The sequence below is a fragment of the Cotesia typhae genome, unplaced genomic scaffold, assembly GCF_013202065.1.
Source record: "Cotesia typhae breed Kobodo isofemale line unplaced genomic scaffold, CoteBio_Ctyphae contig_20, whole genome shotgun sequence".
In the NCBI taxonomy this organism is placed as follows: Eukaryota; Metazoa; Arthropoda; class Insecta; order Hymenoptera; family Braconidae; genus Cotesia; species Cotesia typhae.
In genome coordinates this window covers 1876490-1890854 of record NW_027423725.1, presented here as the reverse complement: position 1 = coordinate 1890854, position 14365 = coordinate 1876490, and the positions used below count along the sequence as shown (strand labels likewise).

Below are 14365 nucleotides of genomic sequence, written 5' to 3'. Positions count from 1 at the left end.
CTAGCGTACTCTTGTATTGGAGCGATGTAATGTTATTGATGTAAAAAAGCTACTTGACACGACATTGATCATTTTTTGCCGTGGTCATTAATTTCACATGGAAAAAAATTTTTTTTCTAATTACGAATGGAAAGAAATGGAAAGAAATTACGAAATGTGTAATTTTTCATACAACTGATGTCTTGAGCGATTGTTGCACCGCCTCAAAATTAGTAGATAGTATCAATGGATTGTAATTAGATCAGGATGTATGTAGTGTACTAAGATTACTGTGATTTCCACAATAAGCTTTTAAAAAAAATATTTTTCCCTGTCCAAAAGCACTAGATATGATTAACACCTTTTTATAACAACATAACCCTGCGGGAACGATAAACAATGCATGGAGATACATTGTTTAACAACGATTTATAGTTGGGTATAAAAAAGTTATCTAGAAAACTGGGAAACAATGCAGAACAAACCCGCTTTAATACTACGAGTTACATTGTTCACATGTTTGTTGCTTTGTTTAAAAGTATATCGACATGTAAAGTACAATTGTATTTGTTGACTTAGCAATAGGTGGTTGCCTGGATAGATTGTATGTTGTATGGATTGTTATTTGTGTTATGTTATAATACAAAAATAACATTCATTTGCCGGTTATGTATTGCCGTGCTGCGCAAAACACAACCGAATTAACTGACGCTAGTTTCTGCCCGTCTCTTTTGTTATACTGCCATTGTTTCGTGTTTGTTCAACGTGCTGCCAATGCTAATGAGACTTTACGTATTAATTTCTTTGGTCCATTGTTTCTTTAAAAGTGTTTCTAATGTAGTATTGAGGTAGTTAGTTTTGACGAGTTTTTGGAAGTGATATTTTGCGCAACGAAGAAAAAACTACTTGACTTAGAAGAAATATTTCTTAGAACAACAAACTTGAGTTATTGTCTTGAATCTCGTCATTTTAACGAAAAGAAGTTCAAAATTTGAGGATAAAAAGTAGTTCATAAAGTACTATAAAATCCGGCATCTAAATATTTTTCTTCAAAACTAATAATTATTTCTTTTTGTTTTAAGACTTATATGTTTTTGGTTCAAGAATAATTTCTTCATTCAATGCAGCAAAAAATTTTACTTGCACAGAAAAAAAGATTTTTCTTCCTAATTATTTTCTTGAGCAAAAAAAAATCATTTATAAAAAATTGAAATCGAAATTGTGAGTAAACTATTCGAGATACGAGAAAATCGATTAAAACTTTTCTTATAGAAAATTTAATTTCATACACAAAAGGTTTTTTTTAATTTTTTGTTTCTCCTATATTTTACTTGAGTTATAAATTCCAAATTTTAATCAATTTTTTCGGCAAAATTGTCGAGTTAATCATAGATTAATTATCTTATTTGAGTGAATTTTTTGAAATAATTCAAACTGAGTAGCTCGAAATGAGTGTAAAATTTTTCTTGAATCAAATAGTTTTTTTTTACTATGACTAGAATTCGAATTTGCGCGCGCAAGCGCGCGCCTGAATTTGAAATTTGCATATATTTTCATGCTTATGATATATTCGACCAATCACATCACGAATAAATTGATGCCACATACATTTAATCTCAATTTTATATTAAGGATCATTCTTAGTCTTAAAGAGCACATACCTTAAAAAAACCTCTCCTCTCCTCCTATCAATATCCTGATAAAAATCTTTTCCCTAACCAACAAATGGCCATTTAATGAAGGGAAAAAACGGGTACCATATATCACATGGATATTCAAATTGATCGAGGTATGATGACAGGCAATAGTGTTTATAATATGCTAACAATTGTTTTTTTACTCTATTTATGTAGTGCTTTCTAGTATGTTTGTGATGTAAAACATAATAGATATGTACGTCTACAGTACGTAAAAATAGTTAATGTACAGATTGGTGACAAATATTCCTTCGTCACGTCCTTTTGGTTGCTCTCGTCGAGGCTCGTTAAATCGCAATTGTGCTACATCATCCTGCATAATCATGAAATCACAGTACACCAAGGGAGTTATCATGCTTGCTTAATCAATTCGATTCAGTATAAAAATAAAACAAGTTACACATATGGATATGTATATAATATATATTATATTCATATGTACAGTGTACATATATGACAAAACAAAATTTACCAAAAAAGAAAATAAATAAACGAAACTAAATTCTAGTCTTTTGTGAACCTCTTATTCATTTCACATGTCTAACTGTCAATCAACATATTCTCACAGTGAAGGTCATTCTAAATAATCAAAATATATATATATATTTTTTATATTCTACAATATTAACACTCACGTCTTTTCATTTCTTTTGTTACGATAAATATTATTTATTGTAAAAATAACAATATTTTTAATCAATTATTTTAGTCTATTTCGTTCGACCTACTTGACTAGTTTAGATTTCTTCTTTCGAATCTTTTGTCAAATCAAAATTTTTCTACTGTACATAGACTTCTCCTGAATGTGAAGTGAACAAATGGATCTTCAACTAAATAAATAGAATTTCTTTTTTTATGATTCAACATCAAACATTTGTCAAAAATCAACACACTAAAAAAAATTAGGAAAACGGTTGACCCTGAAGGCCATTCCTGCAACTTCCCGCTACTTTTGTAATTAAGCGCTCAAAATTGCGCTTATTACGTTTTTGAACTCGAAGAGCTCAAAAATATAATTTTCATGTAGTTTTGAGCTCTCCGAGCTCAAAAGTCTGACAGAAGTTTAATAAAACACTATTTTTTGAATTTTCAAACCGCAATAACTTTTGAATGAATAAACCGATTTTCACGCGGTTGGCGGTATTTGACGCAGTTTTCCAAATTCTATGATACATTTTTAAACACAAATTGATAAGACCGGAAGTTTCGGTGTGATTCGAAAAAAACGCTTTTATTCCATTTCTTTCGTCAACGATAACTCACGAACGAATCAACCGACGTTGACCGGCTTCGTGGCGATCGACGTAGTTTTTCGATGTTGAGAGCTGATTAGTTTTTGGAATTGATCGATCGAACCGTTTAAAAGCTATTCAAAAAAAACTTGATTTGAAAAAATTTTTTTTTCATAGTTTTTTTAAGATTTCTCAAAATCTACCTGTTGGAATCGGTCCAAATTGTATTCAAAATCTCAGCTTGGTTAAGTCCTTTCAAATGACACTAACCGCAATCAAATCAGCCAAGCCGTTCAAAAATTATGAGGGGTTTACATACATACATACATACATACAGACTGACAGACACCATCGCGGGAATAATCAGGGAAGCTTCCTAGGACCTCAAAACGTCAAAATCTGATGAAAACGGGATAAAAACAATAACTTTCCGATTTTTGAGAATTTCCAATTTTCTTGGCGGGAAATTCAAAATTAGTTCTTCATTCTAGTGGAGTATATTCCAATTTGGAATTCACATTATGAATAAAATATGGGTGATACAAAAAATTTTAAGAAACCTTTTTTGTAGAAAATTAAATTTTCTTCTCAACAATTTCACATTAATTTTTTCATATCTTGAATAGTTTTTTTACAATCTCGATTTCAATTCTTCACTAATAAATTTCTGTATAAAATAAGTTTTATAAGGGAATTGTGTAAAAAATTGTTTTTTTTTTTTTCTTATTTACGTAAGTTATAGGACTTGTAAATAATTGAACTTCAGCATAACTAATATATTTGTAAATTTGTTCAGGTGCCGAATGGAAGAAATTACCAGATCATGAAAAACGTCCATTCATAGATGAAGCCAAGAGATTACGTTCGGACCATATGAAAGAACATCCGGAGTACAAATACAGACCACGACGCAAACCAAAGACCCTCAGAAAAGAAGGCTATCCTTACAGTATTCCTTACGCCAGTGTGCCAATGGATGTTTTACGTTCCGGTAAGTTCATACATATTTATAACCAAAACCACCATCAATGCCTAACATTCATATTCATTAAAAACGCCTCTTCCTCGCATCCAACCAAAAAACAATCTAATCACCAAAACTAATCCCATTCATCCCAATAAAATCTCTCCATAAACTGGAAAAGCATAACATGTTTTTACGATTCACAAATATCGAGATCTTCAATCATTTCCCGGCGTATTTGCACAGGCATTTTGTTTGCTAATAAACCAAATAGTGCACGACATCTTCTGTGATCATGATCAATCTTGACTAGCAGCCTGCTAAACGTGCTACGAAAAAGCTCTAAATATTTAGTAAATTAAAATGTACTAACTTAAGCGCTTATGTCATACCCAAATTATTCAAATTAACGCGCATATATACAACTTTTTATTAAAAACGATGCAATGCAAAAACAAAAATTCAAAATACTGACATCAATCAGATCATTAGAAAAAATTGATTTTCTTTACAAATCACTTTTAATGTTTGCTTAACTTTTCCTGCAAATAGAAATTATCTTGCGAGTTGAACGTTCTCGCGCGTTGCAAAAGATCAATTACAACTGATGGAAACGCATGCGCACATAGACTCTATAAGGAACTCTATTTATAAAAATATGCGGCTGTTTGATGAGTAAAAATTCTGAGAAAATGATCATAGAAATCTTTTATTTATAATAAAATTAATAATAATTGAGTCATGATTTCCGAATTGACTGTGCGCGTTGATTATACGGACCGAATAAAAAATAATCAAGTCAATTTTTTGTGTTTTTGAGAGTTATAGTGTGAACACCACAATTTTTATGGTAGAAATTTCGCTAGATTTTTATTAAAATTATATTTTATGTAAAATTGTTGATTAATCATTTTTAAAATTTATAAAATTTTTTCATTAATGTTTTATCTTTGTTTTGACTTACATTTTTTTTTTTTACTATTCTACCAGAAATAATGAATTTTAAAATTTTAGGCGACAGTAATGCACACCTCAGCGCTTAACGCTTAAGGCATACACATCCCAAAGAATTAGCTCTGACAATTGAAAGAATTTTAGCAAAATATCTTTAAAAAGTTTTATAATTTTACGTAACAAAAAAGAAAAAATACGATCGAAACACCTAAAAAACTAGCGCTATTCTCTACACATAAAAAAAGGTTTACTTGAAACAAGAAAATATTTTTCTTCCTAATTATTTTCTTTAGCGAAAAAAAAAATTTTTTTTGACACAAGAAATTTCACTTATTCCAACAAAATTAATTCTCTTGCTTTAAGAAATACTCTTGATCCAAGAAAATTTATTTAAGTCAAGAAAATCTTGTTTTGAGGAAATTCAGCCTCTTGCTCCAAAAAATTTAGTTCTTGATAGTAGAAGTAAATTTTCTTGCCTTGAGAAAAGTTCTCTCTTGCTCCAAAAAATTAAATATTTCGATAGTAAATTTTCATTAATATTTTTATTGACTGATATGTCAAATTGGAAGATCAAATAATATTGAATCATTTTTTTTCATTCAATATTTAAAATTTCACGCTAAAATAGTCTCAAATGGATATCAAATATTCAAAAGAAAAATTTTCTCAAGGTGAAAAAATTTTTTTCTTAGCTATAGTAGGTGGCGCTGCTTCCCTAAAGTATCTAAAGATTTTGATCAAATATAAAAATTTATTGTATCAAATATTTATGATAATTAGAATTAAGATAAAATTACTTCCACTAAGAATAGAGTTTCAAGAAAATTCTTACTTCGGTCTTCCTTCAGGTACCCGAAAATTTTCTTGCGCCAAGAATTTCGTTCTCTAGTCAAGAAATTTTTCTTTCTGTGTGATAATATCAATTGGGCTCTTAATTTTTTTTTTATTTCATAATTTCCAAGGCAAGAATCGTATTGATAATGTTCAAATCTGTCGCGTTTAATTGTAATTAATGAAATTTGAAATTGGGAATTCTTGATGAAATAACCGAAATATATAAAGCAATGATTGATGTCTCAATTTTTTACCGTTTACATAATTCTAAAAATGAATTTTCCTTATTCTCCTAACTTTATAAATAGTGTTAATATTGATTAATATTGAATAATTTCAGGTATGGGTTCAATGGGACAACCAGGAATGAGTCCTTACTATGCACCAGCAACGGCTTACGGATCACTGTCGGCAGCCAGTATGTCTAGCATGGCCAGTATGGCTGCCCAGCAGTCTGCCGCGATGTCTGCTACTCTCGGGGCACCTGGCCAGGTGAGTTTTTCCCATTTAGACTTGTATTTTTATTTAAAATTATTTCTTTTCTTATTTTATTCAGCTATTCTTATTGCGGCATTATACTCACATTCGATTCATAATGCTTTTGAAACAGTCACTCCTCCCCCTTTAAACAGCTCACCATGAATAGCTAACCCAACACCTCGACACTATTACTTCTTTCTTTGGCTCCTTTTTTCTTCTTTTCATCTACATCTTCCTCTATTCATTCCATTCAGGGACTTTTCGTAGAACACTATTGACTATTCTCTTCACCGATCTCTCACTCTTTTTTAAATAGGCAAGCACCCTTACTCTTACTCTCATATAAACATATATATGTATGACACATCGTTTACCTTCACCGACTCGAGGAATTTACCAAAAAAGCAATAGGTCGCGTCGTCTCTTAAACTTCTTTAGTTGTTAAACACAAAGATGAAATCTCGGATGGTGAATGGTTGCCACCAGAAAATAAAACCAATTGTTGAGAAATATATATTACTGTGAGTAACAATAAAAAGGATACTTTATTATTATCAGAATTTGATTCTTCTAAGTTTTAGTCTTCTTATGAATACTATGAAGAATTTCCGTGTCAGATATATTTTCCTACTGGATAATTTATTTTGATCTTGTTTTTTCTAAGATTTTTTGACACTTCTTCAACTTCAACTTCATAAGTTTTTGCTTGACAGTTCGTTGAAAACAGTTGAAGGAAATTAAATTACTTTTTGGTGCTGTTAAAATAAATTTTTTTGAATTTAACAGGATTCTTCAGAAATTTTAACCAAGTTTAAAGACCATTTTTAAACAATAGGCTCATTTAAAAAAGTATTTTAACAATCATCAGTGAAAAAGTTATTAAGTTATAAGTATAGCAAAATTTTTTTAAATTTAGTATTGTTCTATGAAAAAAATTAGCAAATTCGAATCAAAGACTCCAAAATGTTTCCATATTGAACAAAACGATTAAAAATGATTTCACAATATTAAATGCCCATAAGAGATATGATTTAAAATGATTTACATGATTTGACATCAGGATTAAAAATGATTAGAAAATTGATTTTTTTTTAATAATATCAAATCATTTTGATTAATCCGGGTTAAAAAACAAAAATTTTAACTATTTCGACATTGTTAAGAGGATTTTTAATCTGTCTTCAAAATTAAGTCTTAAACTATCATTAAAAAAAGACCAACATTTTTCTGAAAAAGTTCATTTCGAATCAAACTAATGATTCTTTAATTAATAGCTTAAAGATAGAAAATTTTTATAAAGTCAATGTTATATTCTTCTCTAAAAAAAGAAAATTTTAACCAAGAATTCACAGTATTGAAAAAAAAAAAATTTTTTTTAATGAGAAAGATATTTAGCTTTTTTTTTTTTTAACATAAACCAAAAAATTTCATTTCAGTCAAAACTGATCATTTTTAAATAAAAAATATGAAAATAAATTTAGCAGATATTTAATAATTTTTAGAATTATTTTTTAACAAATAAATTATGGCAAAAAAAAATTGACATTTAGAAATTAAAAAAAATTAAAAATCCAATTTTTTAAAAATCATTTTTTGGAACTAATTTTTTTGTTAAATAAAATTTAAAAATTCTCTAATGATTGCTAACTTTAATGTCATATAAAAAATTTACATTAGATAAAAATTGATTATTTTATACAAGTAAAACAGCTGAAAAATGGCATATTTTCAAAAATTTAATAAATGTATTAACATTTTCTGAAAAAAATTAAAGTTGAATCAAAAATCAAAAATATTGAAAATTAAAAAATCCAAATTCAAAAGTGTTCATGGAAAGAAATCTAAATAAGAAAAAAATCATCAAATTTTTAAGAAAAAACTGATAATTTTCTAACTAATACGTCAGAAATATAAATTTTTCAGAAAAATTACAAAATTCAAAGAACGCAATTGAAAGATACTCAGTTTTGCTTCGAATACTTTTAGTTGAACGACCCGAGTGTTCAATTGCACTCGACTCGGGTCAGTTAAGCCACTTGACGCGGTTGAATAATATTTGTTTCTTAAACTAGCATCTTTTACCCATTGAATAGCTGGTACTTTGTTGATAAAACTTTTAATCATCCTCAATTCTACTAATATACCTAGTGACCCTATCAACTTGATGGTCTGTGAATAGTTTGCTTAAAATGGACCGATTTTCCAAACTAATTGTACCACAAAAAGCATCTGTTGCATATAAGTTTTGAATAGCACCAACAAAATACTCAAGAGTTTCATAAAAAAAAACCAGCCAGGGTGCGATCACCTGTATGAAACTATAAACAGTGAGAAGCTTACTACGATTGTGTTTAGTTTTACGGTGCATAATTTCTGACCATTCACGTTAGTTTGTGTGTAGTTGTAGGTGCAAATGTCAATCTTTTTTCTTCCAAAATATATGTGTGAATCCAAAATATATGTTTCAATTTCTCGGTGGTAATAGTAGTAGTAGTAGTAGTAGTAGTAGTAGTAGTAGTAGTAGTCGTAGTAGTAGTAGTAGTAGTAGTTATAGGGTACTTAAGGATTTTTAAGGTTTTACTTTGTCGAGTAAAATAGAAAAAGAATAGTACAAACGGTCGAAGAAAAAAATTTGGAAATATTGTATTGTGTGAATTGTACAAACTTAACAAAAGCAACATTAAATTTATTCAGTTTGACAACAATGGAGGATATATATAACTTTAAGATTTAGTTTTTAAGAATGAAAATTTAACCATCGTAAATTTTTTTTTTTTTTTTTTTGAGTCTATATCTTTGATTTTACCTTTCGGACCTTTTATTATTTTCAAGCATTTGTCAGCTGTGACACACAAAGCTGAATTGTTTTATGACCATTGTCCCCTTCGGCTATATAATGGTTTACAAATAGGGTTTACAATCTTTTTCTTCAATTTACTTGGGTACGGGATTTTTCATAAGTTTAATGCTAATAACAGTGGAAAGAGGAATAGAGGCTTGTAATTCTAATGCATAATCACGTTAAGGCGTAGTCAGACTTTATGACACCACAATTCACTGTTTTATTTATGACCCTGTTTTCGGACCCACTAGGAGGAGAATAGAATGACCACGGAAATCAAGTAGCTAAGAAAGTTAAGAACCATTTTTTCAACCTTATGTTCAGAAAAAGAGAAAATTTTGATTCAATCATTTTTTAACTTCCCGCTAAGAAAATCAATGATTTTCAAAAAATCGGGAAGTTATTGGTTTTACCCCGTTTTGAAAAAATCGAGTTTTCATCAGATCTCGACGTTTTGAGGTCCTAGGAAGCTTCCTGACTATTCCTGAGAGGGTGTCACTCCGTCTCTCTCTCTCCTCTCTCTCTCTCTCTCTCTCTCTCTCTCTCTCTCTCTCTCTCTCTCTCTCTCTCTCTCTCTCTCTCTCTCTCTCTCTCTCTCTCTCTCTCTCTCTCTCTCTCTCTCTCTCTCTCTCTCTCTCTCTCTCTCTCTCTCTCTCTCTCTCTCTCTCTCTCTCTCTCTCTCTCTCTCTCTCTCTCTCTCTCTCTCTCTCTCGGTGTGTGTGTGTGTGTGTGTGTGTGTGTGTGTGTGTGTGTGTGTGTGTGTGTGTGTGTGTGTGTGTGTGTGTGTGTGTGTGTGTGTGTGTGTGTGTGTGTGTGTGTGTGTGTGTGTGTGTGTGTGTGTGTGTGTGTGTGTGTGTGTGTGTGTGTGTGACTCGCTTATAACTTTTGAACGGCTCGACCGAATCGAAAAAAACTAGTGGCGTTCCAAAGAGTTTCATCAAACTTAGATTTCCTGAAAATTTGAACTGATTCGGACCGATAGATTTTGAGAAAAATCAAAAAAACCCCAAAAAATTAAAAAAAATTTTATTTTTAAATGTGGTTTTTTTGGAATAACTTTTAAACGGCTTTTTCGATCAACTCCAAAATCTAATCAGCTCTTAACCTTGAAAAACCACATCGAATGCCGTTTTGAAAATCAAAATCGGTTGATTCGTGCGTGAGTTATCGTTGTCGAAAGAAAATCAAAAAAAGTGTTTTTTCGGAATTACTTCGAAATTCCTAGATCGATCAATTCGAACTTAAAAGTTCTTTATGAGGCCTTAAAAACTGCGTCGACCGCCGCCAAGAACGTGAGAATCGGTGCATTCAGTCAAAAGTTATTGCGATTTGAAAATTCAAAAATAGTGTTTTATTAAATCTCTATCAGACTTTTGAGCTCAAAAGCCTAGAAAAGCTATCTCTTTGAGCTCGGAGAGCTCAAAATGACACGAAAATTATATTTTTGAGCTCGAAGAGTTCAAAAACGTAATAAGTGCAATTTTGAGCGCTTAAATATGGAACCAGCGGGAAGTTGCAGGGATGGCCTGTAGGGTCAACCGTTTTCCTAATTTTTTTATGATTCAATCACAATTCGATCGCATGAAATAATTGCTACGATTTCAAAAATTTTTAACTTTTATAAAAAAATATTATAACACACTCTACCAACAATTCATTGAAAATGATGTAAATACCTCATTTATCTCTGTAGCACTTACGGAAAAAAAGAAAAAAAATGTAATGACTATTAATATTAACAATAATAGCGAACAAAAGAACGTGTTGTTATATTTAAACACAATGTTTACCGTTATCACATTGGCACGGTGACGGGCATTATAAGCTGTCGGTGGTGTTGTTATATAGCCAGATGAACAAAACGAAAATACTCCTCGTGTATTCATGTTGATCGTCCATCGGTTTTCTCTGAAAGCGACGGTTAATTAACGTAACAAATACCGTTTACTGTCAGGTGTAAACAATATATTTTTTTTTTGTTGTATAATATCAATTTTATTATATTTTTTTTATTAATTTTCTGGGAAATTTTACGAAATACTTCTCCTCTCTGTGGACGTTTGGGATTTTCAAATAGAGACAATAACTCGAGTTTGTAAATTCTCTATACCTGAATTTAGTGACACAATCCTCTTATATGCGGGTACAATAAATTAAAATTTAGTGCCATATTTTATATTTTGAATCTTTATATATTTATGACCTTCTCTTGAAGTTCAAAAATTATTTAAAATAATTTTTTTCCGAAAAATTTATGTGTTCAGCGAAAATAAAATTTTTCAGTCACAAATTTGCTCAAAATTTTTCTTTAAAAAAAAAAAGAAAAATTAAAATTATTCAGAAAATTGAAAAAAAGAATTCGTAAATTTTTGAAATGCCTTTGAACTTACTTTCCGCATTAAAATTTTAACTCTTATATTTATCTTATTGAAAATAACTCTAAGTCATCTTGTTTTCAAAGACCTGTAAAAATTACCGCAGATAATTCATTGATCTTATCTGATAATCTAAACCTCAAAGTTTGTTCGACCCAGATTAAAAATTTCAATTCAAATAGATTAGTTAAAATATTTGGTTAATGCTTTTTCCTTAATACCTTAAACTTCAAAACAAAGATAAAATTTATGACACGAAAATTGTTTTACCAGCACAATTTTGATTAAATCATATTACGATAATTTTTATCTACTAATCGTAAATAGAAAGCTAAAAATAAAAACTTATTTTTGAAGTCAAAAACTGTATTGAAGAACAAAGTTATAAAATCATTGTTAATAACGATTCAACTTAACGAATTTCAGAAATTGAGCTTTAAGTTTAAGTTTCTACTAAATTAATTAAAAATGTGATCATTATATATTTTTCTAAAAATTATTGAGAATTTAATCATTGATCTAAAAATAATTCTTTAGCAATTACTACAATTTCAAACCGTTTTATTCAATCCCAAAATATTTAAAAAACATGCAATTTTATTATGAATTAAATTTTTCAACTGCAAAATTTAACTTTTTTTTTTTTTTTTTTTTTCAAAATACAAATTTTGACGTTTTCAATAGAAAATTTTAATTTCTAAAGAAATTATTTATGTCCATTTATAAATCGAATTTTGAACTCTAATCTGCAAAAAATGCATTTTTCTTATTTTTTAATGAAATTTTTTCCAAAATTACTTAAATTACAAGAAAATCATGATTCTAACATTTTTTTAAAATTAAAAAAACTTTATAAATTTTAATCTTCAACATAGTAACCATAAAATTATTCAAATTCATTCGAATTTATGAAAAAGTTCGTTGTAATTTAAAATTTTTTAAAAGATTTTTTTTTAGTTTTCAAAATTAAAAACAATTTTTTTTTAATTTCGTTAAAATTTCTTTTGGAAAGATTTTGAAATATTTTTTTACAAGTTTCTTCTTTTGGAAATTTCTAAATAAGAATTATGAAAGGTTTTCTAAATTTCCTGTAATTTAATAATTTTGTAAAAATGTGATGTCAAGAAATATTGCTAATATGTAATTATATTTGTATTAATAGATGCCTTATTTAATTATTCAAAATTTTATCAGTAGCATACACAGTAAAAAATATTTTGTAAAATCAACACAATTTCTGTGTTGAAATAACACAAACTTAGTGTTGAAATAACACAATACTTGTGTTGAATCAACACTGAGGGCGTTAAATTTGAACACTAACTTTGTGTAGACCGTATTTAACAATATTTATTACTGCGTATCCGCCTCCAAAGATATTTAGCAAAGATGTATTATCAGTAAAGAAATTTTCTTTCACTAATCTTTTTCAAAGTTAAATTTGCTTAGTTCCAAAACTGCTAACTATCTAGTTGAAGGATCGTTAAACCTTGCAATAGAGCGCGTAGCATCTTCCAAAGTGACCCATTGTATCGAGCAGTTAAAATCCTTCAAACTGAAGCTAGTAAACTGCCTAAAGTCTAATATGACAGCTGTTTACTCAAGCCAACAATAGGAATAAGGCAACAGCAATATTTCAATCAAAACTAAGCAATTAAGTCACATAAATACCCAGTACAGTTTCTTACAAACTGTTATTATATATTTTTGTGTCTTGTGCTTGTCTGAAGTATAATCGGTGACTCACCTCTCCCAATAGTTTTTAGTTATTATGCTTGACACTCAAAACTTAATTACCCAAGGACTTACAAGCTTAACAAGTTTGCGCTGAGTCCCAACAGACTGCGTATTAAATCTGCATTGTCCTTTGTGTTTGAGAAATTTAAATTTAAAGACTTACTAAGCTCAATCCTTTACTACACCACGATTCTCAACACAGATATATATATATATATATATATATATATATATATATATATATATATATATATATATATATATATATATATATATACATACATACACAAATATATAAATGGATTCTCACTCGTGCGATGAAGGATCTTTGGCTGTCCCTCTTTTCATGAACGATTAACCGCTCCATGCTTTCCGTGACCATCTCAACTGGGTTATCTGCTACCACTTCTAGGGACGGTAGTAGTTAATTACGGATGAAATTCCAAACCTAAAACGGTTAGTTTACAGGCTACTGCTTTGACCCTTATAGAATTAGAGACTATGCCCGAACACTTCCCAAGTGACCTACGATGTTATCGTCGATTAATTTACACGATATGAATCTCGAGGTTTTGTAGAGATGTAAATACCGGAAAGACAAGTATTTATTATTAATTCTGTGTTAACATTTTGGGTAACGGTTTTAAAACTATAAAAGTCACAGGTTTGATTTAAAATTATTGGATTTACCGCTTTTGCATGTCTTAAGTGAGAGCGCGATATTCTATTATTAAATCGTACTTTTTAAAAGTGAAATCGTTAAATTTTTAATCATTTTTAAAATTACTCAATTTTTCACTATTAATCCAATAATTTTTCAAAATAAATCACTGAAAATTCTCTATTTTTTAATTTTCAGTATGAACAAAAAAAATCCTATCTAACCTACTAACAGTTATTTTATTTTGAATTTCGTGTAAAATTATAAATTTGAAAAATATTTCATTTTAAAATACAATTATTTTTAATGACAATAATAATTCCGCTGTACCCAACCTGTCTCATCTTCATTTATATTTTGAATCTAATAACAACCATAATGATCATTTCAATGATTTTTCGTTCAAGATGTCCTGATAGTCACTGTGTCCAAATAAACGATAAAAAAGCAAAATCATCCCTTAACTTATAAAAAATTTTTTACATTCGATTAATTGCTATTTTTGGATGATTGGAAGATTTTTGTTGAACTCTTGTAACACTATGATATTTAAAGTTTTCGTGCGGAAGATGAAGTGCAGTTCGATAGTTAAAATTTCAAATTATTATAA

The 14365-nt window shown here is 29.3% G+C and overlaps 1 protein-coding gene across 1 annotated transcript in view; it reads left to right on the top strand.

The window, feature by feature from the left end:
- LOC141538140 (uncharacterized) overlaps positions 1–14365 on the top strand; it is a 33063-nt gene that overhangs the window by 16019 nt on the left and 2679 nt on the right. Inside the window, exons 3-4 of the mRNA XM_074259486.1 lie at positions 3705–3899; positions 6001–6152. Of these exons, the coding sequence (XP_074115587.1) occupies positions 3705–3899; positions 6001–6152 (347 nt within the window). The remainder of the gene's footprint in view (positions 1–3704; positions 3900–6000; positions 6153–14365) is intronic.